Consider the following 27,519-nt stretch of genomic DNA (forward strand, 5'->3'; position numbering starts at 1 on the left):
GCCTGGCTAGAATACTCACTAAGAGACTGGGAATCCAGACCTCCAGAAGCAGTTTAAACTGCAATATCATTACCCCACTCAATCTGCTTTGCAAGCAAAAGGGAAAATAGACTGAGATCCCATATGTTCAATTGTACTTTTTTATTTGAAGGATCACCCTGAACTGGTCCAATTGTGTAAACTGTACTCTTACACTTTGGCTGTGATGTGTTCTAGTTCAAAAAGGAGCTAAAGGGCAAGGAACCTCCCATAAAGTATCCAAATCCCCAAATTCATGAACTGCACAACATGATTGTTTCCATCCCTTCAAATCTTCTGGTTGCTCATCCCAATCTGCAGCCTGTCAGACGGAGCAGACCCCTCCCCAGTGGGAAATGCTGTCCCCCACGGTGGCCAGCCACAGTACACAGCACATCTTTCTTCCACAAGAAATGTTTTCAATTAGGCGGATCTCCAGAAGGGACTCTGGGACAACCTATGTGCATGGCTCCCTTTCTCTGTCAGAACTAACAGAGACCTAGGAGCTTTATTGACGGCCCAGTTCAGCCTGTCCACACCTTTGAAGAGTAAGCCAACTTTATAATTCTGCATGCTGTTGCTAGAACAAACTCCACCACTTCTAGAGCTGAGTGGGACATGCCCACTGGAAATGACTTTCACACCTCCAGGGAAAGAACAATACCCCTCAACTTTCCCACTGAACTTTCCCACTGGTAATGATACAGCTCTAATCCAATCCTAAATTCAATCCAGAGGATCAGAGGAATGAATAGATTTAAGGGTACTACTAGCTCTCAGAAAGTCAGCAACTAAGCCCTTAAACCATGCCCAACTGACTACATTAAGTCAGAAGGATAGGAGACTCACATGATGCTCTTCCAAAGATTTCAAGAGGCTATAAAATATACATTAATATAGAACCAGGGTTATGGGCAGAGATCATCCAAATGATAAGTGCCTGACTTGATTAGCCATATATATAACTCCAAAAATTGGTGATTGAACCAGGCAAGTCATTGGATAATTTGATACAAACTACTACACTGATTTTTTTTTTTTATAACTAGGACCAAGAGGAGAGGATAGACACCATGAGAAACTGCTGTTAGTTAGCTAGGCAGCTGAATCCTCAAGCAACACAATTAGGATTGTTAGGAATGCATTTCTTTTTTTTTTTTTTTTTTTTTTTGGTTTTTCGAGACAGGGTTTCTCTGTGGTTTTGGAGCCTGTCCTGGAACTAGCTCTTGTAGACCAGGCTGGTCTCGAACTCACAGAGATCCGCCTGCCTCTGCCTCCCGAGTGCTGGGATTAAAGGCGTGCGCCACCACCGCCCGGCTAGGAATGCATTTCTTATGCAGGCAGGAAGGCTGTTTCAGGTGAGAAAGCTCTCAGAGACAAATACCTTCCCCCAGGACCCTGCCCTCTTTGTAAGGGTGATCACTAGAAGATTAGATGCCCTCCCATCAATGAGGATCAATCCAGCTTGAGGAGTCCTGAGAAGTCTTTACAATGGAGGAAAGTCAAATCAATTTCACCAACACAGAAACCCAATTCTTAGCCCTCCCATTCTCCCCTGTCTCTGAACCCCCCACAAAAGGCTATCATTTGGGGCTTATCAAGCCAGCGCCTTAAGCATTATTTACCCAGCTTCTTGCTTGTTAATGGTGAGATCTCTATTTCTGTCACTTCTTTTTGGCAATCCCCCAAACTCCTGCTACTCTTTCGAAAGAGATCTCCTGACCAAACTCAACGTAAAACTTCTTTCCCCAAGAAAATAGTACTGTCTGGTGCTAATAGAATCCAAATTGTTCAAACAACATAGACAAATGAGGAATTAATAGGGAAGGAGAGGACCATCATCCCTATGGTCATTCATTTTAAAGATCCTTTCCATTTAACACATCAGACACAATATCCTTTAACACTAGAAGTTAGGGATGGTCTCATCACTATAATTAAAATATCAAATAAACACAGATCATTAATTTGATGATCAAATCTATATAATATCCCTATCTTGAAAGTAAGAAAGGGAATCCAACAAGTGGAGATTAGCTCAAGGTCTTAGACTCACCAATGGGGCAGTTGCTCCTCTTTACTCAGTAATTCCCGATCCCTGTACTAGGCTCATTCAGATTCCTCCTGGCACCACTCACAATTCCGTATTAGTGAAGATGCTTTATTTGCATTCCCATGCATACCAGCAGCCGACCTCCCTCTGCCTTTGAGGACCCTACTCTGAGGGTTGGACAGGCTGCATGGACTACACTCCTGCAAAGGTTTCAGGATGTCCCACACCTTTTTGGGCCAGCCCTCTTCTAAGACTTAATAGAATAGGCACATACTGGAGCACACTATTTCAATATATAGATGATGATCTTTATAGGTTCTCCAAGGAGATTATCTTTTGGGCTTCAGAACCTCTCTTTAACCTTCTTGCTGAAAGGTGGCATGGGGTAAAGGCACAAGTATATTAGAAAGAGTAACTTATCCTGGTCATATCCTAGCAGAAGCAACCTGAGTCCTGGGGCTAGAACAAATCTGACCTATCCTGGCCTTCCCATTCCCCAAGACTCTAAAACAATTGAGGGCCTTCCTAGGAATCACAGGATATTATATGATTTGGATCCCAAGATATGGTGAATTGGCCATGTCCCTCTTTCAAAGAGTTTCAAGAAAACTCAAAGCCAGGGCTACACTCAGACTGAACAGACCTCTGAATCCAGTGGGCTTTTCCAAAGAAAAGAGGCCTTAACTGGAGCACCAGCTCTCAGACCAGTCACCTGACCAGACTTGCAACTCTATGCGATAAAAACAGACTGCATTAGGGGGCAGTAACACAGGGCATACAATAGCTACTGGTTTTGATACCCTTACTCAGAGTGACTGTCCCAGAACTTTGATGCTAAGCTTGCTGAATTGATAGCTCTTACCAGAGCATTAAATTAACACAAGGAAAGGAGTCAGTATGTATACAGACTCCAAGTACTTTTCTATTCTTCAGGTCCACACAGCAATATGGAAAGAAAGGGGGACTACCGAAGACATAAGAAAACCCCATCAGACATTCTCAAGAGAGAGCCTTATGCTTGCTTCCTGGTGCAATTCTCTTGCCCTCCCTGGTACCTGTCTCTAAACTACTCTCCCAGGCATCAAATAGGAGAGGACCGTATAGCTAAAGGGAATGGGGGGGGGGGGGCAGATTCAGAAGCCAAGAGCTACACTGAGTCATGCCCTGTTCTTTGGGAGAAGCCCTGCTAGCTCCTAGACGATGCAAATATTCCAATGAGGAAAAAGCCTTTGCTGCCATTTTGACTAAAGACGATGGCACTCCTGCTGACCAGTTGCTATAACCAAAATCTCTCAGAGAGTTTGAAGATCCCTTCAGCAGATGTTCTCACTTAGGAAGGAACACACTCTACTAGCCAGAAGGCATTTAATATTTAGGCCAAGGTCTCTGGAGGTAATCCAATAGGTGGCACAAGGATGTGAAATATGCCAAAAGATGAATCCTTCAAACAGGCACCTTCAGTCCAATGGGCCCCAAAGCCAAGGACTCCATCTAGGAGAGGACTGGCAATTTTACTTCACTGAAATGTGGGGAGGACCTAATTCTAAGTCCCTTTAGTTTTAGTGAATGCCTTCATAGGCTGGATAAGTTTTTCCATGCCAAACACAAAGGGCACCAGACATGGTTAAGATTTTACTTACAGAAATAATCCTTGATTTGGGCCTTCTGAATGCCTCCATGTAACAACAAATCTGTCTTTAGGGCAGAAGTCACTGAAAGCCTAACTTAAAACCTGAAGAATTCAGCTTCACCTACATTGCACTTAGTGTCTTCAATTGTCAGGCAAGCTGGAGAGGATAAAGAACTTTTAAAGAGGTAGCACACGCCTTAAATCCCAGCACTCGGGAGGCAGAGGCAGGCTGATCTCTGTGAGTTCGAGGCCAGCCTGGGCTACAAGAGCTAGTTCCAGGACAGGCTCCAAAGCTACAGAGAAACCCTGTCTCAAAACAACAACAACAACAAAAAGAGGCATTCATTTAAAGAAGCTCATTCTGGAAACCAGATCTCCTTAGACAAAATTGTCCCTAGCTTTTTAACCGGATTTAAAAACATCCCTAACTGACTATCAGGGACTAGCCCTTTTTGAGGCACTACATGGCAGGCCATTCCCAGAAACAGCCAAGCTAATTTTTCATGTTATCCAATGAGCAAAATTCCAGAAAATACTGTCAAGAACTTCAAGCTGGGTTCTCTCAAGGGAAACAACAGATTCCCCTTCTACCCTGGGGACGTAGTTAAAACTCCTGATGAGAAGGGATGTCTTGGTCACCCACTATGCGAGCGTCCATATCCTGTTATTCTATCCTCACCTACAGCAGCATCAACAGGATGGTGCATCAGCAGGACTGGACGCATGGATCCATCACAGTAGTCTCAAGCCTGAGACTACTCCTCCTGATACGCCTAAGCTATCAGTAAATCCTAAGACCAAGACCAGCTTATTCCAGTTACTCTTGTGAGCCACTGGGGGACCTTGAGCTGCTCTTCAAACAACCACCTTTCAACAAAAGGTAAGTTCATCTGAGTGCAAAGCAGCAGCATGTGTAGGTACCGATGTTGCTGTGGCTTGTCATGTTGTGCCTACTGTAGGCTGTGGAGTCACTTTCCCATAGTCAGGGTGACCCTAAAATCACTCTGTTGTGCTTCTGTTGTGCTTCCAGATGACTTTTTTTTAAAACTACTCTAGCACCCACCCTCCCCACACTCTAATGTCCTACCCAGGAATGCAAAATTTTTGAACCAAGTTCACAGACCTGGAAAAACACAGGGCTTTCATCTGGAAAATAATAACTAATAAATGCAACATGAGTCACTGTACTCTAACTGCCCAGGTTCCTAGGTTAAATAACTCAACAAAGTATCCTATTTACAATGAACTGGGCTAGGGAAAATTGAAGAGGATGGACGCATAATGCCCACTGGACAAAGGTGGGCAATCCTCCAAAATGAGTCTCAGTGGAACTTTACTTCTCTCTCTTGAGTGTGAACAAAAAGGTGGTATCTGGCTATGTCCCCAAAGGAAAGAGAATTCTAATTATTCCCAGGTCTGGCCCTTAGTCTCAATTCCAATGAGGAATAGCGTTTGGTATATGGGAAAGGGAACATTTTGCGGAGGGAATACATAATGAAACTGTCACACTATCAGACTTCTCTTGTAAGAAAACAAAGCACACACTGGAATTTGGTGCAATACTAAAGAAATAAAGCAGACCTACTAACAAGACCTATGATAACCTTGATATCCAAGAAGCATCCTCCCTAGAGCTAAAACAAAATACACCCATGACATTAAAATCATGAGCACAACAATGGCCTAAGACTCAATTAGATTTGACAAATAATAAAGTAATCAAATTTCTCAGAGAAGACAATAGAACACTCTACAAGATACGCTTAACAGTAGACAAGGGTGGAAATGACATCCTGGAGTTGGCTAATACCTAATAATCAACCATTCCAAGGACTGTGGTTGGCTAGCATGTATGTTTTCCTCTTCAATGCCATTACCTGAGATGCAATGGACACTCCTCTTCACCACCTTCATTATCATGCTCTTAATTTTATTTAATATCTGTTTTAGATGCCACCACGAGTATCAGAAACACAGGACAACGAAAGAAAGCTATCACCACCAGGAACTACAACCACAGGCCAGTCAATCCACCACCGCATTGAACTTCCTGCTATGGGTTACTAGACAGACCTCCTCTGGGGGGACCCTGACTGCTGTTTTATAACTCCACCCATCCAGTCAGCAGGAAGCAGCAAAGAGCAACTGACCAATCATGGACCCAATCCCCTGATGGCAGTTGGGGTTATCTCCTGAGAGGGAGTAATGAAAGAAAGTAAGAGTTGTTAGGCAGATACTGAGGGGGGAGGAGCCCTAGATAATGTCAAATTGGCATATTCTAAAATGGATGTTGGATATAGTAGAGGAAGGGCAACCAAAAATCAGCTTTTCTATTGCAGCACACCTCACATCCGAGAAAAGGCACTTGTGTGCAGAGAGTATAAGGCACATGGACAATGTCTCGATACTTCATGGATCCAGACCCCCAACTAATGGAAGCCTATCACCCAATCCCTGAGCTGTTATGTTGTCAGAGACCTCCAGTAAAGCTGGTAATGGAGGTGCTAATTGACTCAATATAAAGAAAACACTGTCCAAAGATAACCTGTAGACTCCAGACTCCAGGGCCCCTCCTTTTCAAGAGTCTGTTCTCACCTGCTACTTTTGCTTTGATTAAAACATTAGCTCTGCTATACTTTGAATCCTTTACTGCCTTTTAATTATTTAATTGGTGATAAGAGAACTCGACCACTATACACCATAACAAGATTTGTGGTGCTTCTACCCACTGAACCATCCCACTAGTCCTTATCATCATCCCTTATTATTATATTTATGCTATATTGAAATTGTCTTATTCTTTCATGACCCTCCTCCCTTCATGCCATCTTGATGAGGTCAGGGACCTTTTCTATTTGGCTTATCATTGCAACCCCAGTGTCAGAATGCCTCATAGATACTAGGAAGTACTACTGGGAACCAGATTGCCCAACAGGAGGTTATTCACTGAATAAATGCAACTTTTGCAAACTTTTCCCTAGACTTCTTAGTTCAATTTTTCTCCCCAACCTTAATGTAAGTAGATGCCCAATGAATCCCCCCTTGTCCTTGTTTGTCTTTCCACTATGACAGTGATGCCATGGGGAGGAGAAAAGAGCAACTACCACTGAAAACTGAAACAATATACACTAATAACACAAGTGAATTAATACACACACACACACACACACATATAATGCATACACTAACAGTTTTCAAAATAATCCATTCCAAAGCTCCACAAATTATTTTCTCAAGTTCTAGTCTTTTGAATCAAAGAATACACATAGATAATCTTAAGGAAGTAGCATCAATACTTGAAATCATCATTTTAAAAATACCCCCGAGACCTCACGTCTCAAAACAGGGGAAGGAGTTAAAGGTGGTAGATAGGACTGACTCACTGGGTGTTTTTTGACACTTTTAGTTTTTAAGTAACAAAACTCACTAAAACTTTTAGATCGTGCTGGGGAGACACTCAGTGGAATAGCACTAACCCTAGCATGCTCAACCCTCACTCAGTGGAACAGCTCTTACTCTAGAATGATCAAGACCTAAATTCAATCTTTAGCACAAAAATTAACATAAAAATGTTCAGATTGTGACTAGCTAAAATAGAAATATAGGATCTGCTATCTGCAGTTTCATTGTTTCTTTTGCACTTCTTCGATTTCTAGAGATAATTTTCCATTAAAATATTTTCTTTTCTTGCTACTCTTTATTTATTAAATTGAGATGAATATAAAGCCAACTCCAGGCCCAGAAAGACCAACATTATATGCACTGTCTCATATGCAGTTTCTATCTTCAAATCTTTTGTGTATTCAGCTTGGAACATAAGTGGAAGTCAGAGAACAGAAAGGTGCTTTATGAAGGTAACACACTAAAGGAAAGGGGCCAGCAGATCATAGGTAAAACAAAAGTCGAGAGGTAGCTGGGCGGTGGTGGCGCACGCCTTTAATCCCAGCACTCGGGAGGCAGAGGCAGGCGGATCTCTGAGAGTTTGAGACCAGCCTGGTCTACAAGAGCTAGTTCCAGGACAGGCTCCAAAACCACAGAGAAACCCTGTCTCGAAAAACCAAAAAAAAAAAAAAAACCAACAACAAAAGTCGAGAGGTGGAATAATGGTAACATACAGGCTTAATCAGGGAGGGGCACACATTATGGGAGAAGCAAGGAGGTAGAAAGGATAGATTACATGAAGACCCACATGGAAGCCCAGCTTTTAGAATTGGAGGGAGAGAAGAATTACATATGAAATAAAAGAAGAGGAATTACTGAGTGTTAAGGGGTCACGTGAGGATGGGGTGGGGTTAAAGAGAGAACAAGTCAACTAAAACTAAATCTGTATGTAAAAGTCTTATAGAAGCCCACTAGCTGGTTTGAAATTACAAGTTAAAAATATTTTTAATGGAAATACCCTGCATGGGTGGACAATGCCACTCCTGGAATACATGGGTGTAAGACATAGGATACTTTCTAGGAATTAAAGGTCAGGGAGGCCCCTGAGGTCTCCAAAACAACACAGGCTATTCTCATAGCCCCTGGCTACCCACAAACTATTTGATACAACCCTATAAATGCTACTGTTAAAGATACAATACACTTTGGCTGCAGGACATACAGAAATAGATCTCAGACCAACCAAGAAACCTCCTAATGCTGGCTAGCTTTCATAGTGCCAGAGGGGCTATGTAGGCTTCTGAAAGAGAAAAGATATCAACAGTCTAAGCAGTGCTGGACCCTGAATGCTGCAGCACTGACCTACCAGGCAAGATAAGCTTGTTAGTCCAACAGCCTTCTGGCTGGATCTGAGGCCTGTTCCACAAGAGGGAACTTCATGTCTGGTACTTTAATCCTTGTCAAAAGTCCATGACTCAGCTGGGTGGTGGTAAAGCATACCTTTAATCCCACCACTCAGGAGGCAGAAGCAGGTAGATCTCTGTGAGTTTAAAGCCAGCCTGATCTACAGAGCTAGTTCCAGGACAGCTAGAGTTGTTACACAAAGAAACCCTGTCTTGAAAAACAAAACAAAAATGTCCATGAGTCAGGAGTCACAGGCCTTAGGGTAGAACCTATCATTGTTATTTTGATAAATGATATTGTTTTCAAAATGCTATCTAAACATCTATGTTTATATCTATAAACTTGAGATGCTCTCAGCTTTGATCAAAGTTTCTTTTGGCAGTGGGCAGCAGTCAGCGGAGAGAAAAGTAACTGGTCAAAGTGCTGAGAATAAGAGACTAGTTCTCAGTCCTATTACACACCCCCATGTCAAGGCAGAAAGAACGAGAGAGCCAGCCAATGATGGAGGGTGTTCTGAAATACTGTACTCGGGACGAGGCAATCACAGCCATGGACTCACAACACTGTAGTGATAAAATAAAGCCAGACAAAAGTCCAGCACAGACAGGCTGGAGGACATCCAGGCCCCACTCTTACTGTTACTGTTGGCTAAGTTTTTTGGCTAAGTTCTGTGAGAGAGAATCATTCCTTTTGAGGATGTAGACACCAACAAGATCCCCAGGCTTCAGTGGACAAACCAAACCCATGCACATATGGGTGGCATAGAGGGTTATTCTTTTTAAAGCATAAAGTTACTTGGGGGGTACGTTAAAAAGAAGTGAGTTATAGAGAAGGAATGATGCATATAATTATCTGAATGCATGAAATTCTCAAGAATATATAAAATAAAAATAAAGCCAAATCCAAATTGCTTTTAAGCTTTTAGAATCTGAAACATCCATCTTTATTCTATACTATTGTTTTTTGAGACAAAGCTTTCCTATATTGCCCAGGCTAGCTTTTTAGTAGTGATCCTTCTGTCCAGCCTCCACAGTGCCAGGATTTATAGGTTTCTGTTAGCATGTCTGGCGCAAAAATAGTTGTAAAGTCACATCTCTCAGCAACTTGGCAACTCCATGCCAAGGCTGTATAACAACATACAACAGCTGATAGATATAAAAAACAAATAATAAAATACAGGACGCAGCTATAAGCTATAACTTTGACAAAATGTAATTACTTGATGTTTTTCTTAAGGGCTTTTTCCAGTTTCTTCACTTGTTGTTTATAAAGTCTTAATTCATGTTCTGTGGGTCTGTAAAAAAAAAATCAAGATGAATACATTAAATTTATTGTAAAGGACAAAATTACTTAGTAAACAAAAATATATCTTGTTATATTATTAATAAACATTAAAATTATTTTTAAATTAAATTCTATGTGTATGGGCGTTTTGCCTGTGTATGTGTGTGTGTGTTGTGTGTGTGTGTTGTCTGTAGATGCCAGAAGGCAGCACTGGATCCTCGGAACTAGAGTACAGATGGTTGTGAGCCACCATGTGGGTTCTAAGAATCAAACACTGGATCTCTGGAAAGCAGCCAGCGATCCTATCTGCTGAGCCATCTCCCCAACCCCTTATTTAAAATCCTTAATTCTTAGGCGTTTACTAGACATTTTGATCTATCTTGTATAATTTCTTATTTAACATCTTTATTTACTTCTGTGCTATTATGTAACTTGTTTACAGTAAAAAAAAATGGATAGTTTTTGTCAAATTTGACACAAACCTAGATATATCTGAGAAGACGGAATCTTAAATCGGAAAATGCCTCAATAAGACTGGCCTGTAGGCAAGACTCTGGAGTACTGTCTGGATTAATGATTGATGTGGGAGGGCCCAGCCCATATCTGGCCTAACGTCCTGGATGGTATAAGAAAAGTCTAAGCGAGCCACGAGGAACAAAACTCCATGGCCTCTACTTCAGTTCAGTACTATCAAAGTTTTTGCCCTGACTTCACTGGATGACGGACTATAAATTGTAAAATGAAACTAACCCTTTCCTCCCAAAGTTGCTTTTGGTCATGTATTATAATACAGCAATAGAAACACTAGCTAAGACTCTCTCATATCACAGATAACTACTATCCTAAATGTACAGTACATTCTTCCCAAGCACGCAGCTAAGTTCTTATTTTTGTCAGAGGTTCTCTCACTGGACTTAGAGCTCATCAACTGTCTAGGCTGGCTGGCCAGCCAATGAGCTCCAGGAATCTGCCTGTCTTCACGCCTTCTTCCAACGCTGCAATTAACGATACACACTGCTACAACTGGTTTGGCTTTTCACATGAGTGCTGGAGATCTGAACTTGAGTCCTCACATGCTTGCACAGCAGGCAGTTTTCCAAAGGGACAAACTCTCCAACTCTCACTAAAGTTAACTATAAAAGAAAAACAAAATGAAGACTGAACCTGGGCTTGGGGAGACATCTAAGTCTGGTAAAGGGCTTGGCATGCAAATATGAAGACCAGAGTTCAGATTCAAGAACCTAAAAAGGCATAGGGGGTGCACATTTCCTATCCTAGCACTGGGAAAGGGGTGCTGAACACAGGCAGATACCTTGGGCTCACTGGCCAGGCACCCTAATTGGCATGCTTCAGGCAGGTCTCAAGGAGAGATCCTGTCTCATAAAACAAGGTGGACAGATCCCAAGGAATGACATCTGAGGCTGACCTCTAGTTTCCACATGCATGAGCACAGATGTGCACACTCAACTGCACACACATTTGTTCCTACACATATAAACACACAAACACAAGAAAGCTCTGAATCTCCTCAAAGTTCTTACTCAGTTTACCCTCAGCATGGATTGCTATTTTCTCACTTCCATTGCTTGCCTAAGGAGTCTTATTCTTTTCATCATTCACAATGAAACACAACCAACCAGAAGGAGTACAACATGTCAAGCACTTGGATTAAGTTCTAGAGTAAGAGGGCAAGAATGATTTGTTTAACAACCTAAAAGCTAAAGAAAAATTAAGTTTTTCTCACCTGTTTTCCAGATCTTTTTGGAGACTCAGCTTTTCACCTAACAGTACATCAATCCTGGATTTTGATTCCTTGAGTTGATTCTGTAATGACTGCAATGCATTTCACAGTAAAATAAGTAACTCTGCTAGGGGGTTGCTTTGCTTTATAGAAAGGCATTGATTAGTTCTCTGACCCCCATACCATCAGAAGGCCTTTGTAACTTGGTGAGGCATCCAGGCTTCTGTAGCCTTTTTCCTCTTCTGCCTGACTGTCGTCCTCTTTACACTGCCTGTGAGAAGACAACACACTGCATCTTACGGAAATACATCCCTAAAGAAAACATTCAGCTAGCAAAGATTAAGTCAATCTAATCAGGGCTTAATAATTTAAACATGACTTAAATATCCCAATTTCCTACTTGTTCTACAGTGAATAGTATCATAGCACAGGACCACCTAACCTTAGGGCATTCTTTTTACTAACTCTTTTACCTAGAATGCATGAAGACCAGAAAACTTTGTCATGGGACACAAAGGGGATGAAAAATACTTGTTGAATGAACAAACAAAACACAAACAGAACATTCCTGGTCTTTAAAAACATACACTATGTGCATACTGTTTATTCCTTCTAGTACTTTCAATTCATAGAAATAATCAAGAAACAGTGTAGCATGTAAAGGGTAACAATACAGAGTACGGAGCATACTCCACCTACCCTGTGCTTCGGACGTCTTCAGTCACGTAACATTCCTGACTACATCCACTCTTCCTGCTGGTGTATTCATCTAACTTAAAAATCCTTTCTCATGTCTTTGAAAACTCTGCAGTCTATCTGCAAAGCCGTTCTTCTCCCTTTTACTGCTCTCTCCTTCTGTCTCAGGCATTGTCCCACCTGCCTCACAATTTTAGTACACACCACCATGCCTGACACTGACTTACACAGGCATTAACACACATTCTTCCCAAGTACAGTATCAGGACAGGGTCTCACTCTTACTCAAGCCAGTTGAGGATTAACTATGTAGCCCAGGCTAGCCTCAACTCGTGGCTATCCTTTCCTTTACTTCCTCAATGTTCCAACCTCTACCTTGGCTACAGGAAGCTGGGAACATAGGCAAGAACTACCACACCTAGCTAGATGCCATTTTTTCACTGACATTCTATCTTTGATATATTTAAATTTGCATAGCGAGGTCTTACTCTGCCCCACAGCCAATGTACTACATGTCCATATATGTTATGAACACACTTGCTCTCCAGTGGCTAAAATTATGTTTGATCTCCTGTAATGGAGTTGTGGATGATTGTCACCACATCACTACTAGAAATCAAACATAATAACATAATGCATCAACAAATAAAAGGAAATAATACTTACTTTTACCTAAGCAGTAAAATGCAATCTTATAGATCTTTATTAAAAGAAGCTCAACATGAAGTTGTGAAGAAGGGGCACTAAAATTTGTTGGTCAGAAATGGAGAGTAAATATTTCCAAAATATACTGTATGCAAATAAGTACACTGTATATGGTGGTTTGAAAGAAATGACCCCCAAAGGGAGTAGCACTTGTTGTGGCTTGATGGAGTAGGTGTGATCTTGTTGGAGGAAGTGTGTCACTGTGGGGTGGGCCTTTGAGTTCTCCTATGCTCAAAATACTCCCATTGTCTATTTGCTTTCCTGTTGTCTTCTGGTCAAGATGTAGCCAGCACCAAGTCTGCCTGCATGCTGCCATGCTCCCCACCACAATGATGATAAACTGAATCTCTGAAACTGTAAACTGCCACTTCAATGAAATGTTTTCCTTATAAGAGTTACCATGGTCATGGTGTCTCTTCACGGCAACAGAAACCCTAAGACAGTATGCATACATGAAATTCTTGAAGGATAAAAATATTATATTTGAAAAAGAATTTCATAATGATATATAGACTTCCAGAATATAAAGTCTCAAAAGCTATAGAAACTTAACTTGTTCCTGGATAATATTTATCACGAATTACTTTAAAATTATATTATTTATACCTCTGTGTACGGAGTTTTCGAAGTTTAGATTCATAGTAATCAATTAGACAAAGCAATCTGGAAAACAAAAGATATATTCAATTATTTTCAAAACGTAGTATCTGCTATTCTTTCACATAATTTCAAGTTATTATGACAAAAGGAAGCACAGACTAGAGATAGAGAGATTACTTAGCAGTTAAGAGAACACACTGCAGGGCTGGAGAGATTGCTCAGTGGTTTAGATCGATGGCTGTTCTTTTACAAGACCAGCTTTGATGTCTAGTACCTACATGGTGGCTTACAATCATCCACAACTCCATTCCAGGACATCAAACACTTTCTGATGGCCTCCACAGGTACCAGACTCACATCACTACATACACGTGCATATAGGCAAAATACTCATACATGGAAAAAATTTTAAGATTAGCCGGGTAATGGTGGCACATGACTATAATCCCAGTACTTGGGAGGCAGAGGCAGATGAATCTATGTGAATTTGAGGCCAGTCTGGTCTCCAGAGTGAGTTCCAGGACAGTAAAGGAGGTTACAACAGAGAAACCCTGTCTCAAAAACAAAACAAAAGATGTACGTGTGTGTGTGTGTGTGTGTGTGTGTGTGTGTGTGTGTACACAATTTGTGTTCAAGTGCCGAAGGAGGCCAGAAGAGGGTACCTGATCCCCTGGAGCTAGATGATTGTGATCTACCATTTGGGTGCTGGAAAGAGAAACCAGGCTCTCTGCAAGAACAGTAAGTACTCCCAACCTCTGAGCCATCTTTTCAGTCCTAAAAAACTAACTAACTATCTAATTAACTAACTAACTAAGTAAATAAATAAAGTGTATACTGCTGTTGAGAGGACCCAAGTTCAGTTCCCAGCACCCTCTATAACTCCAGCTCCAGAGGCTTTCAATGCCTCTGGCAGTATCTGCAATCACAAGCCCATAAACACATTATTGAAAATAAAATCTTTTAAAAAGTAAGTACAGACTGTATGGCAAACTTAAGATTTTTCAATCATTCTTGCCAGAAACAAGTCATATATATACATACACATATATGTGTATAGTTTTTCAAGACAGGGTTTCTGGTGGTGGTGGTGCATGCCTTTAATCCCAGCACTTGAGGCCAGCCTGGTCTACAAGAGCTAGTTCCAGGACAGGCCCCCAAACTACAGAGAAACCCTGTCTCGAAAAAAAAAAAAAAACAAAAAATGAAACAAAACAAAACAAAAAAGGACTTCTCTAGCAAAAGATAAAACCACTGTCAAAATAAAATCAGCTGAAAAGTAATCAACCCAGTTCCATTATCACCCTATGTACTAGGCATTACTGTTTATCCAAGACTGTATGAGGAACTCTCTTGCAGAGATGGGCAAACACTCTGTTTTGAGTAATAACACGCTCTTCTTCCTCTTTAGTTAATCTGTAGATATTCTTTTGCAAAGAAGCAATGGTCTCTTCTTGTTCCATTCGTTTTTTCTTATAGTGCTGGCATCTCATCTGTAAGAAGATTGTAAATCTATAATTATATTTATTCATGTAGGACATACATTCTATCAATACTGTGTCACCATCTCCATCAAGGCTGTTAAAAAACTGATGTAAGGAATATTAATATCTCACAAATGTGAAAACCTATAAAATGAGGAAACTATGACAACTACATGCATTCAAGATTTCATAATAAGGATTTTAAAAATCTCTATAAAACCAATATAAATTTATATTTCAATGGTTTTATGAGACCAGGTTTCTTCATAGTCCAGGCTGGCTTCCAGCTTGCAATCCTATTTTATTAGCCATCTAATTTCTGGAGTCAACAGGAATGTATTACCATGCCCACCTTATATTTAAACTGAGATAAAAATAATAATCAGAAAAAATTATATTTTAAAATATTTTAAAAGAACCACAGAACAGCTGGATGGTGGTAGGGCACAACTTTAATCCCAGCACTTGGGAGGCAGAGGCAGGTGGATCTCTATGAACTCAAGACCAGCCTGGTCTACAGAGTGAGTTCTAGGACAGCCAGAAATATTACACAGAGAAACCCTGTCTCAAAAACCAGAGAGAGAAATAAAGAACTACAATGGAAAATTATTATTTTTTAAATGATTTATGGATTACAAATAAGGTAGTCAGTTTGAACATCCAGGCTATAGGGGAGACTATAAATTCAGAATAGGTTCATAATTAGTATGTGCCTTAGATTTATAAAAAAAAAAAAAGACAGAACATACATTCACAGCTAAGCACATGGTCATCTGTAAAAATGTCAAATTTATTGAAACTTAACAACCTTCAAGAGAAAATAGTCTTAGTTGCTGGTAACATCCCATCTCCTAGTGAACATGAAATATGCAGTAATCCATCCTTTGCCTTGGTCCTCCATGAAACCAGACCTCTACAGCTAAGTGATGAGGGTGCCAGCCTCCCCTCAATATGCAAATTAGTTAAAAATCTAGAAGCAAACATTAAGGTTGATTTTTTTTTTAATTACACACAGTGAGAAGATTCACAAGAATATTTTTGGATCCCATGTATTTTGACCATGTGCACCTCTCTATCTTTATTTTTCCTCTTCCCCACTGCTCTTTATTCTCCCAGTCTGGCTACAACTTTCAAGATGCATTCGTGTGTGCATACATGTGCATGCACGCACACACACATCTTTGGAGTATATACCCAGGAAGGGTATAATTTTGTCATAAGATAGTGCTAGTTTTAGTTTTTTTTTTTTAATTTATTTATTATGTATACAATATTCTGTCTGTATGCCTGAAGGCCAGAAGAGGGCGCCAGACCTCTTTACAGATGGTTGTGAGCCACCATGTGGTTGCTGGGAATTGAACTCAGGACCTTTGGAAGAGCAGGCAATGCTCTTAACCACTGAGCCATCTCTCCAGCCCCTAGTTTTAGTTTTTTTGAGAAAACCTCCACACTGATTTCTATAGTGGCTGAACTAACATATACTCCCTTGAGTAAGGGTTCTCTTTCTTCTAAAGTCCTCATCATCATTTGTTGTTACTTTTTGTTCTAATGATAGGCATTGTGACTAGGGTGAGACAGAATCGCAATGTAGTTTTAATTTTGCATTTCCCTGTTTGCTACGGGTGTTGATCATTATTTGTGTATTTATGGGTCACTGGTATTTCAATCTTTATAGAACAGTCTGTTCATTAATTAGCCTATTTATCAACTGATTTAGACTGTTTGGGCTTGTGTTTTGTGTTGCTTTTTTGAGACAGGCTCTCACTATGCAGCCTTGGCTAGCCTGGAACTCACAGAGATCCTCCCGCCTCTGCCTCCTGAATGCTGGGATTAAAGACATGTGACATCATTCCTTCCTGAGTCCCTATATATTTCAAATAGTAATTCACAGCAAGCAAGTTTTCTTCCCTTCTATTGGTTGTCTCTTCACCCTGTTGGTTCCCTTCCCATGCAGAAGCTTTTAAAATCCACACAATTCTATCTGCAGAGTCTTGCTTATATTTCCTGAGCTTTTGGAGTCCTTTTCAGAAAGCTACTGCCTGTGTCTATACTTTTAAGAGGGTTCTTTTTTCTAACAGTTTCAATTTAGATTATTAAAGTCTTTGATTCATTTTTGAATTGACTTTTGTATGGGGTAAGAGATGAGGATCTAGTATCATTCTTCTACATATGAATATCATGTCATCCTGTACTATGTTGAAGACGCTATCTCTTTTTCCAATGTATGTAACTGGCATATTTGCTCAAAATTCAATTGGGTATATGATAAGTTTATATTTCTGGGTTGTCTATTCTATTCCATTGGTACACATACTTTTGTGACAGTATCAAACTGTTTTTGTTACTATAGTTTTGTAATTATAACTTGAAAACAAATCGTCAGCATTATTATTTTGCAATCAGAATTGCTTTTACTATCAAGGGTCTTTTGTGCTACTATATGCATATTAGGACTGTTTATTCAAATCTGTGAAGACTGTCATTAGAATTTGATGGTGATAAAGAAATTGCTTCTGGTAATAGAGCCACATTCTAGTCCTGACAACCCATAAACTGAACAGAAAGTCCTTCCATCATCTAGTGTGTTCTTCAGTTTCTCTTTTCAGTGTTTTAGTTTTCATTATATGGCTGAGGAGAAGCTCAGTGGGCAAACAATGCATCTGCCTGCATTCTGGGTCCCCAAGCCTGCACGAAGCCAGGTGCAGCAGCACTCACCGACACTTCTGCCATTCGTATGGCAAAATGGGAAACAGACAGAAGAATTCCCGGAGGCTCAAAGGCTGGGTAACCTATGCTCTGCACAGAATTCAGTATTAACTGCTCAACAGCTTTATTATATATAGGCAATATAACCACATAAAGAAAAAAATCGTATCTAGACAGGCAACTTAAACCTCTGTATGAGGCACTGAGATCAATAATGAGCACTATAATTTCTACATAGGACATCATGGATTCAATAAAATTTCCAACATGAGCTTTCAACAGATGGAAAAGGATCTCTATTCATGAGCATTATGACTCCATATGAGATGAGCTTTGTATAGGAAACTGTGAGCTCTAAGCAGGGCAGCATTAGATGTGCCCAGGGCACTGTAATTTATGTGTAAAACATCATGAACTTTATGAAAGGCATTATTACCTCTATAAAGTGCCCCAGGGGATGAAAATGCATGCAATATGAGATTTCTGTCAACACTGTGTGCTGCATATAAGTGCACTGAGTCCTATAGAGCAGACTGTGAAGTCTGTCCAGACCAATGTAAGCTGACACGAAGGTGCATTATGATCTACACTGCTTCCTTCCATATGAGCTCTAAAACCATGAGCACTGTGAGCTCTATAAAAATAGGCACAGAGAGCCATGTTAGGGCAGCTGGAGTCCATAAAGGACAGTATGAGCTTACAGATATATGTCCTTATGGGAGGGAAGGAGAAGCCACGTAGCCCCGCTGGAGGCAGATGAACTTTACCTGGTCAGCCATAGCCTTGTGGTGATACACAGATTAATAGAGATGGGTTAAGTTAATATGTAAGCACTAGCCGATAAGACGCTTGAGCTAATGGACCAAGCAGTGATTTAATTAATACAATTTCTGTGTGGTTATTTCGGGAGTCTGGGCAGCTGGGAAACAAATGAGTGGCCTCCTACTACAAATTGGTGTACCAGCATGGGACTGACTAAATCCACATAAAACCTGAACTTGCCTAAAGGTGAGACGGTCCTTCAGGGTTCCTGCTTCATGAAAGAGACTGCCAGACATTCTGCAGGACACAGAAGAAAGTGACTGGCAAACTGCCAATATAGGCGAAACTGTCTTTGAAATTTCCTGTTTCATGAAAAAGTCAGTTGGATGCTATGGGCCTGTAGGCTGAAGATGTACAGTAGAACTTTGGGTGACTGTCCAATCAGCAAGATGTCTCTGTCAATTCTACAGTTTTGGAAGTTGCTTACAATGTACTTCCTGTTTATTTAGGTAATATTATATCCTTCTGGAGTCTTTGATGGAGTTGAAGAATAGTTATAGTTTCCCTTAGTTATGATAAGAGATAAAGTAGATATAAATGTAGGAACTGTAATTTTTGCTTTATACCTATTTTGTATATGTAATTTTACTATGTTAAAATTAAAACCTTCCTTTTTATTTAAACAGATTTAAATCTGTGATGTGGGATTCCCCTCTGTATGCTGTGAATACTACTGGTTAATAAAGAAGCTATTTTGGGCCTATGATATGGTAGAGCAGAGCTAGGCAGGGAAAACTAAACTGAATGCTGGGAGAAAGAAGGCGGGGGCAGGGAGAAGCCATGTAGCCCCGCTGGAGACAGATGCTAGAGCTTTACCCAGCAAGCCACAGCCTTGTGGCGATACACAGATTAATAGAGATGGGTTAAATTAATATGTAAGAGCTAGCCAATAAGAAGCTTGAGGTAATGGGCCAAGCAGTGATTTAATTAATACAGTTTCTATGTGGTTATTTCAGAAGTCTAGGTAGCTGGGAAACAAACAAGCAGCCTCCAACTACATGTCCTTTAATCAAGAGCACCTTGAGCTATACAGAGGTACACTATGAGCTTTATAAAGGAAATTATGAGCTATACAGATACACTATGAATTCAATACAACTCTCTCACACATAGAGGGAGTAATGGGTGTGTGTGTACCATAAGATATGTACTTGGGATTATGAAGTCTAAATAGATGCTTTATGAGCTCTATTCATGTGTGTTAGGAATTCAGTGGAGATACACTGAATTCTGCACAAGTCACTATCATGGCATGGCGCTCTAGACACTATGAGAAAAAGACAAGGCATGATGAGATCTGCACAAGTCAGTCCTAGCTCCATGCAGAGTCCTATGAGGTCTATAATAATCTTTAAGGACTATAAAAAGAATACTGCCAGACAGTGGTTGTGCATGCCTTTAATCCAGCATTTGAGAGGCAGAGTCGGGTGGATCTCTAAGAATTCAAGGCCAGCCTGGTCTACAGAGCAAGTTTCAGGACAGGCTCAAAAGCTACACAGAGAAACCCTGTCTCAAAAAACTGAAACCAAAGCAAAACAAACAAACAAACAAACAAAACTAAAAATTCTTTATGTACAAGATGAAGTCTGAAATGGATGTTCTACCCAAGTCAACTATGAGTTCCACAGAGCTCCAGGAGCTCTCCACAAGTCCTACGACCTCTAAATATGGCAGCATGGACACTAAGAAAGGTGTACTCCAAACTTCCTGCAGTTGTAGTATGAGCTCAACCTGGGGCACATGATACAATCAACAGAAGTGCACTATAGGTTCTGCATGGCACTATGCACTTTATATAGAGTACTCCAAACTCCATCAGCTGAATTATGAGATCTATACAGGCTTCCAGTAAGCTCTATTGTCGTAGTTAGGGTAACTACTGGTGTGATGAAGCACCATGACAAAAACAGCTTGGAGAGGTAAGGGTTTATTTGACTTATTCCTATATCATAATCTATCACTGAAGGCAGTCAGGACAGGAAATCAAACAGGGCAGCAACCTCGAGGCAGGAATTGATGCTGAGGCCATGGAGAGTTTCTGCTTACTAGTTTGCTCCCCATGGCTGGCTCAATCGGGTTTTCTTACCCAGGAAAATGAGCCCAAGGGTGGCCTCACCAACAACGGGATTAGGCCTCCTACATAATCACTAATTAAGAAAATACCCCACATACAGGTACACTATGAAATCTATATAGAATACTGTAAACTCCAGACAGAGCATTATGAGCTATATGAAGGCACTGTGAACTGTGTGCAGGGCAACAGAGTTGTATGCTGGGTATTATGACATTATAAAATATACATTGTACTAGGATTTCTTTGTAGATAACTAGGTCTTATACAATATTCATTATGGGATATACATAGAGATTATGAGGCATTTACAATGAAATCTGAGTTCATTACAGGGCAATACGAGATATCTATTCTGGCATTGTTACCTATATAGAGGACACTTGTCTCTAAACATGGAGCTATGGTTGCTATAAAGTGGACTGCTAGACATTGCAAATCTAGGAAAATCCCTGTGCGGGCACAATGAGCTATGAATAGTGCAGTATAAGATGCTGAAGGGCTCGGTAGTTAAGAGCACTTCCTGTTCATCCAGAGGATGTGAATTCAGTTCCCAGCACCCACATCCAGCAGCTCACAAGCTTCTCTAACTCCAACTCCAGGGGCCCTAACATCCTCTCTGGTCTCCAAAGGCACCCATACATATGTGGCATATATTCACAGACACACACACACACAGTGCATCTTTTAGGGATACTCATCAAACTATAACATGCAACCTCATAGGTGAATCTCAAAATGAGGTGCTGAGTAGAAAAGATCACCTATCAACATTACCACCCTATGCTAATATAAGTTGTTTCCTCTAACAATGTAACCTCAAGCATTTGGATTCCTTGACCTTTGCCACAGACATGAAGTGACATGGAAATGACCTGGGACTATAAAGAACTTTCAGTATTAACCATCAAATAAGAAAATATCTAAGTCAATACAATACCTGCAACAGTTTCTGCTCCTTCTGAAGATCTTTTATTCTATTTTGTTGCTGGCAAACCCTGTTTAGGGACTCGTCTTCTAATTCACCAATTTTGGATTTCACACTGTCCATAATCTGCTCCAGGTCATTGGCTCGTTGTTCCTGGTGTGCCGCTCGGTTCTGTTCTAGATGAAGTTCACTTCTAATTAAGAGACACAATTCCTTTCCTCAGTGTTAAATCAGATCGTATATATACATTCTGTATAACAGATTACTTTCCAAAATGTCTCCACATTCTTAACATTTTTTACTTTGCTTTGGTGCTGAGAATCAAAAAATAGCATAATTAGCACTGAACTGTACTCCAGTCTCAACACTTCTTATAACAGTCTGTAGCCATGCCTGACACACCCAATCTCGTCTTCCTCATAAGAGAAAGTAATAGAAGAAATAGAGGGTAACATTACATATCAATGCTAAGTACTACTGAAAGTCATCTGCTTAATTTTTGCTCACTTACTTGTAAAAATATTTTTATGTTTTACATTTAATAAAAATGAAATTTCAGGGGGCTGGAGAGATGATTCAGCAGCTAAGAGCATTATCTGCTCTTTCAGAGGACCCAGGTTCAGTTCCCAACACCCACATGGTGGTTCATAGTTGTTTATAACTACAGTTCCAGGGATCTGATTCTTCCCCCACCCCACCTTCTGAACTTGTGGGTTCAGGCACCCACATGGTACAGTTATATACACTGCTGACAGAAACACTCATACACGTAAGAAGTAAAATAAATCTAAAAAAAAAAATAAGAGCAATGAAATTTCAGGATCCTCTTCAGGGGAGTTATGTTTGGAATGCACGCAGACAAGCCCAGGGGCACTCCCACCATCTTACTTAAGCTGCTGGTTCGTCTCTATGAGCTCCCGGATCATGTTCTGCTGACGTGTTGTTTCTTCCATCAACATTTTCAAATTCTGCCTCATTCTTTGTGATGACTGTTTGTCAAAAACGATGAGATCTACATTGTAATATATACATATATTAATATAGAAATGGTAAAAGCAGAGAGAAGGTAAAACCATTTTAAGATAAACATTTTTCCAAGAAAAATAAAGTTTTGTACCTAACAGAGCAAGAGCAGGATCTAGTTACCTTTGAGGTCGGTTCTCTTGACTAGACACAAAGGTTTGAAGCCGTGTGTCATCAACAGCCCATTTATGCTTTCCCATTCTGTTTCCTCCTGCTACATTCACAGTACAGAAAAAAGGACAACTTAAGATATGAAGAAAATCTTTTTATATACTTTCCTATGTTTTCAGAAAAGAGCCTTTCTTCCAAAAGACTTTATTTTTAGATGTATGCACTTGCTTGTCTGTATGTATATGTCAGCATGTTAAGTTCAGGTGCAGCAGAAACCAGAAGAAAGTGTCAGCCCCTGGAGTCTGAGGTGATTGTGAGCCACAGGACATGGATGCTGTGAACTAAACTAGGGTCCTGTAGAAGACCAGCAAGAGCTCAAATGGTCTCATAATTTTTTCAGACAGGGTCTCACTATGTAACCTTAGCTGGACTAGAACCAGCAATATAGAGCAGGCCAGTCTTGAACTTAAAGAGCTATGATTGCCTCTGCTTCCCAAGTGTTGAAATGAAAGATGTACATCATGCCTAGGTTTAATATAAAATTTTATGGGACCATTTCAAGTACGATAGACATAAAGCTGTGATTAGATCAAATTATAATTTTAAAAGATTTATTGTTATTATTAAAATCAGCAACAGAAGTATGCGAATGACTTAATTATTGCATCATACAAAATATTCACATGTAAGTTTTAACGGGCAAATTAAAACAAAAACAACAGAAAGTTTGTGATTTTAGTGAAACAGATAAGTCTAATTGAATAAGGTCAAGTCATACTCAAAGGACACAACAACTGAAAACTAAAACTAATCTCTCTGAAACAAGTATCCTTTTAACAAGGATGAGAAAAGAAAACCAAGGTCATGTAGAGGCTGGACTTGGGAAATGGCAGCTTCAGAGATAAAGGTACCTTCCAAAGGGGTGGGTGGGGCTCTGGGCAGGTAGGAGAGGAGGCTTGTATGATCTTCTACAGTAAGGCTAAACAAATAGAAAGAAGTTCTACAACCAAAACAAACTGAAAGATTGCCCTGTTGAGCAGGTTTCTCTTTAATGTGGACCCATTTGAGATTTTCCAGCTATTCCTGAAGTGGCAGACTAAGAGATAAAAGAGAGGTTTCAGCAGCTGTATAGTACTGGTACACCCTGACTAAAGTCGAGATGCTGCTGCTGGTGCACAGAAGGCTTTTGAAGCTGTGGACAAAGATGACAAGTGGCTAGGGGAACCCTGGATGTCATTCAGACAGAAGAGAAGGCATTGTCAAGAGGCAGCAGTTAAGGAGGAAAGCCTACAGATGTAGAGGATGATCTGGACCTGTTCAAATGCAGCATACAAACAAACCATGAAACCGCTTGCTGAGCTGGACATTAAAAGAAAGACAAAGATGCCAAAGACACAAGCAGAGGCTGAAGCTCAAGAAAAAGACAAACGAGAAAAGTAGAGACAAAAGGTAGACAGCTGGTGAAATCTGTTATCAAATACCAAAGGGAAGAAAACAAAGACTCAGAAAGCAAAAATGGAACATGAGTCACCAGCTGGGTCCCAGTCACAGAACTGTCCCTAGCTGTGCCCTTTCTGCTTCAGGGGTGCCCCTTCTCTCCTCCCATCTCCACACAGAATAACATTGGCTTTTTAGTCCATTTTGTTTCCACTACAATTTAATATCTAAGTAATCCTTTCGTGACTTGACAGAAGGGGCTCAGTTAAGCCTGCCCCCCAGCCCCAGTCCTTGCCCACTAAAAACAAGCACAACTGGAAGGAGCCACTGCTGGTGCTGCCTTCTCTTCTCCCATAGCCTGCCATTAATGTTCTGTACTTCGCTGGGCTGTAATAGTTAGAAACTTCATGGATAGTTCCTAGAAATCATCTTGCTTACCATGAGTTCAGACAAGCTTGAGCCACCTCGGGAAGTCCCTTTGCTTGCTTCTGAAGGTGCCATCCGCAAATCCCAGAGCAGGCAAAGAATGCATTTGTGAACACAGCATACAGTCGTCATTCAATGCCCTCACACCCTGAGTATTTCATATACGTCCTCTGCTGACTTGACCAACCATTACAATCAGTAATAGCAGTCCAGGGACCCCTGAGCAACCACACCTAGGCCTCTAGTCTCCTGACCATCATGCCCTCAAAGGAATCACAGCTGCCAGAGCCTGCCCCAAACACCATCACCTCAACCCTGAATAGCAAGACAGAGAAACCCTGCAGCTGCCTCTACCTCTGCACTCTCAGACACCAAGCTGGGCACCATAGGCAGCTGTGCATGCAGCAGTAAGAGATGGTAAATCAGCTCACTGTAAGACATGGATATAGTTTCATCAACAGACTGCCAGAAAGAAGAATCATCCCAAAAAGAACCTTTCAAGAAGTGTTGGAAGTAGAAACTCAGGTTTGATATTGTTAAGAAAAGGGTGGTAGAAGCAGATGGTGTCACAGGCCCTGTGGAGTTCCAGTTCAAGACAGGAAGTAACCATTATAGATAATATCCATCTCATGGGGATCCTCCATGCAATTACCAGAACAGTGAGATTTGAGGGGAAAAATGAAGGGATCCGAAAGCCCAACAACTCAGGCCCTACCCCAGGTAAAGGGTCCCATATCATTACACAAGATCCTATGGGTATCAACCACAGTATTCCAAACCCTCCTGTGCAGGGAAAAGTGAGGGAGGTTGTTAACACTTAGGGTTAAGGAGAGCAAGACAGACCAGTAAAACTATGTCTGGGGTCATAGACCATGATTCTATGGGGGCTCTCTTCACCATAGACAGCATGGAGAAGAAGACAACAAAGACAAGGAAAATCCAAGAGATGAGACCTACTGTCAACAGTCACCTCAACATGGGTATCACACACAGCAACTTCATTCGGCAAGAGGCCCAAATGACTCTGAACCACAACAGCACAATAGCATGGAGACAAAAGGAGCTGGCAGGACAGCTGAGACTGTCCGCTCCTGAGGCTGAGCAAGGCAGAGCAGAGCAAATACTGGTTTATAATCTCTATCATCATCTGACTTAGACGCCCAACAAGATGAATAGGAAATTCTAGGAACAACACACAAAGAGCCTGGAACTGAAGATCTTAATTGTTTGTTTTTTGCCCACTGGCCAGGTACCCAAAATCTACTCAGTGCCAATACAATATGGAGTTTTATTATTTTAACAAAGATATCTTCTTTTTTTTTTTGGTATGTGTATGGGTGTTTTGCCTCCATGTATGTCTGTGCCTGAAGCCAGAAGAGGCCAGAAGAGAGTGTTGATTCCCCTGGATCTGGAGTTATAGACAGCTCTTGAGCACCATACGGGTAACAACTTTTTTTAAAGCCTGGTTTTACATCTTTAAAGTTTTGGGTTTGTTTGTTTTGTTTTGTTTTGATTCGATTTTTCAAGACAGGGCTTCTCTATGTAACGGCACTCGCTGTCCTGGAACTCATTTTGTAGACCAGGCTGCCCTTGAACTCACAGAGATCTACCTGCCTCTGCGACACTACTACCTGGCTAAAGGTTTTTCTTAAAGACTAGATTATTATTTTTACTTTATGTATGTGTGTGCTTGAATAAGTTTTATATAAACCATATGGGTGAAGAGCCAAGACAGCACTGGATTCCTGAAACTGGAGTGCCAGGCAGTTGTGAGCAACCTGATATAGGCACTGGGTATTCCATCAGGGCCCTCTCCAAGGGCAGTAAGCACTCATAACCACTGAACTATTTCTCCAGCTCCACCTTTAAAGGTTTTTAGGTTGTTTCATTTCTATTCAAGTTCAATTTTTTAAGAATTTCATCTTTTTTAGCCAGGCTTGGTGGCACCTACCTTTAATCCCAGCACTCAGGAGGCAGAGGCAGGTGGGTCTCTGTAATATGACTAATAAAAACCCAGAGACAGAAATTGGAGTTCAACCTCAAGGTGAGAAAAGCAAAACAGCCAGCCACTGGCTCTTACCTCTACCTCGGTTTGAAATCGTGATTCTGCCTCCAGGAATCTCAGAATGAGACTGAGACTAGGAGCTGTCTCCTCCTGTCTTATATTCATCTCTAGGGCTGGGATTAAAGGCATGCACTACTACCACCCAGTTTCTATGGCAAACTAGCGTGGCTACTGGGATTAAAGGTGTGTGCTACCACTGCCTGGTCTGGAAGGCTGACCAGTGTGGCTGTTTTATTCTCTGACCTTCAGGTAAGCTTTATTTATTAAAATTTAAATGAAATATCAGTACATTTCCCCTTTTTGTCTAATATTAAAATATTTTTTAAAAACTGAACAGCCAATACCTAGGCAGGAGGTATAGGAGGGACTTTCAGGAAGAGAGAGAACTCTGGGAAGAAGAGGTTGTTGCCAGCCAGACAGGAAGCAGCACCGGCAGTACGAAGAGATAACAAGCCACGTGACAGAACACAGATTAAAAGAAATGGGTTGATTTAAGCTATAAGAACTAGTGTGACAAGCCTAAACTAAGGTTAAGCTTTCATAATTAATAATAAGTCTCCATGTCACTATTTGTGAGCTGGCAGCCCAAAGAAAAATATGACTATGCCATATCATGACCAGACTGCGCAGGGTTCTGGGGTTTTAAATGCAGGTCTTCATGCTTACACAACCAACAACCTTACTCACTAAGCCATGTTCCAAATCCCAGCACTTGGGAGGCAGAGGCAGGCGGATCTCTGTGAGTTCGAGACCAGCCTGGTCTACAGAGCTAGTTCCAAGACAGGCTCCAAAGCCACAGAGAAACCCTGTCTTGAAAAACCAAAAAAAAAAAAAAACAAAAACAAAAACCTAAGCCATCTTCCAAGCTCTAGTCTGTGTCTAAGAATAAAGTAACAGTTTATACACACTGAAAATAGGGACCTGGAGAGACAGT

General features: G+C 40.8%; 1 protein-coding gene across 2 annotated transcripts in view; it reads right to left on the minus strand.

Moving 5' to 3' along the window:
* The window catches only part of Cep70 (centrosomal protein 70), a 53,390-nt gene that overhangs the window by 16,650 nt on the left and 9,221 nt on the right, over positions 1 to 27,519 (minus strand). For both annotated transcript variants that reach the window (XM_041677209.1, XM_041677210.1), the window contains exons 4-11: positions 22,670 to 22,760; positions 22,412 to 22,535; positions 21,536 to 21,716; positions 14,833 to 15,002; positions 13,519 to 13,575; positions 11,695 to 11,782; positions 11,515 to 11,603; positions 9,706 to 9,780 (exon numbers count right to left, since the gene is read on the minus strand). In XM_041677209.1, the coding sequence (XP_041533143.1) occupies positions 9,706 to 9,780; positions 11,515 to 11,603; positions 11,695 to 11,782; positions 13,519 to 13,575; positions 14,833 to 15,002; positions 21,536 to 21,716; positions 22,412 to 22,535; positions 22,670 to 22,760 (875 nt within the window). The remainder of the gene's footprint in view (positions 1 to 9,705; positions 9,781 to 11,514; positions 11,604 to 11,694; positions 11,783 to 13,518; positions 13,576 to 14,832; positions 15,003 to 21,535; positions 21,717 to 22,411; positions 22,536 to 22,669; positions 22,761 to 27,519) is intronic.

Source organism: Microtus oregoni, unplaced genomic scaffold (assembly GCF_018167655.1).
Source record: "Microtus oregoni isolate MIOR12 unplaced genomic scaffold, Mior012 000028F_ref0000031, whole genome shotgun sequence".
Lineage (NCBI taxonomy): Eukaryota > Metazoa > Chordata > Mammalia > Rodentia > Cricetidae > Microtus > Microtus oregoni.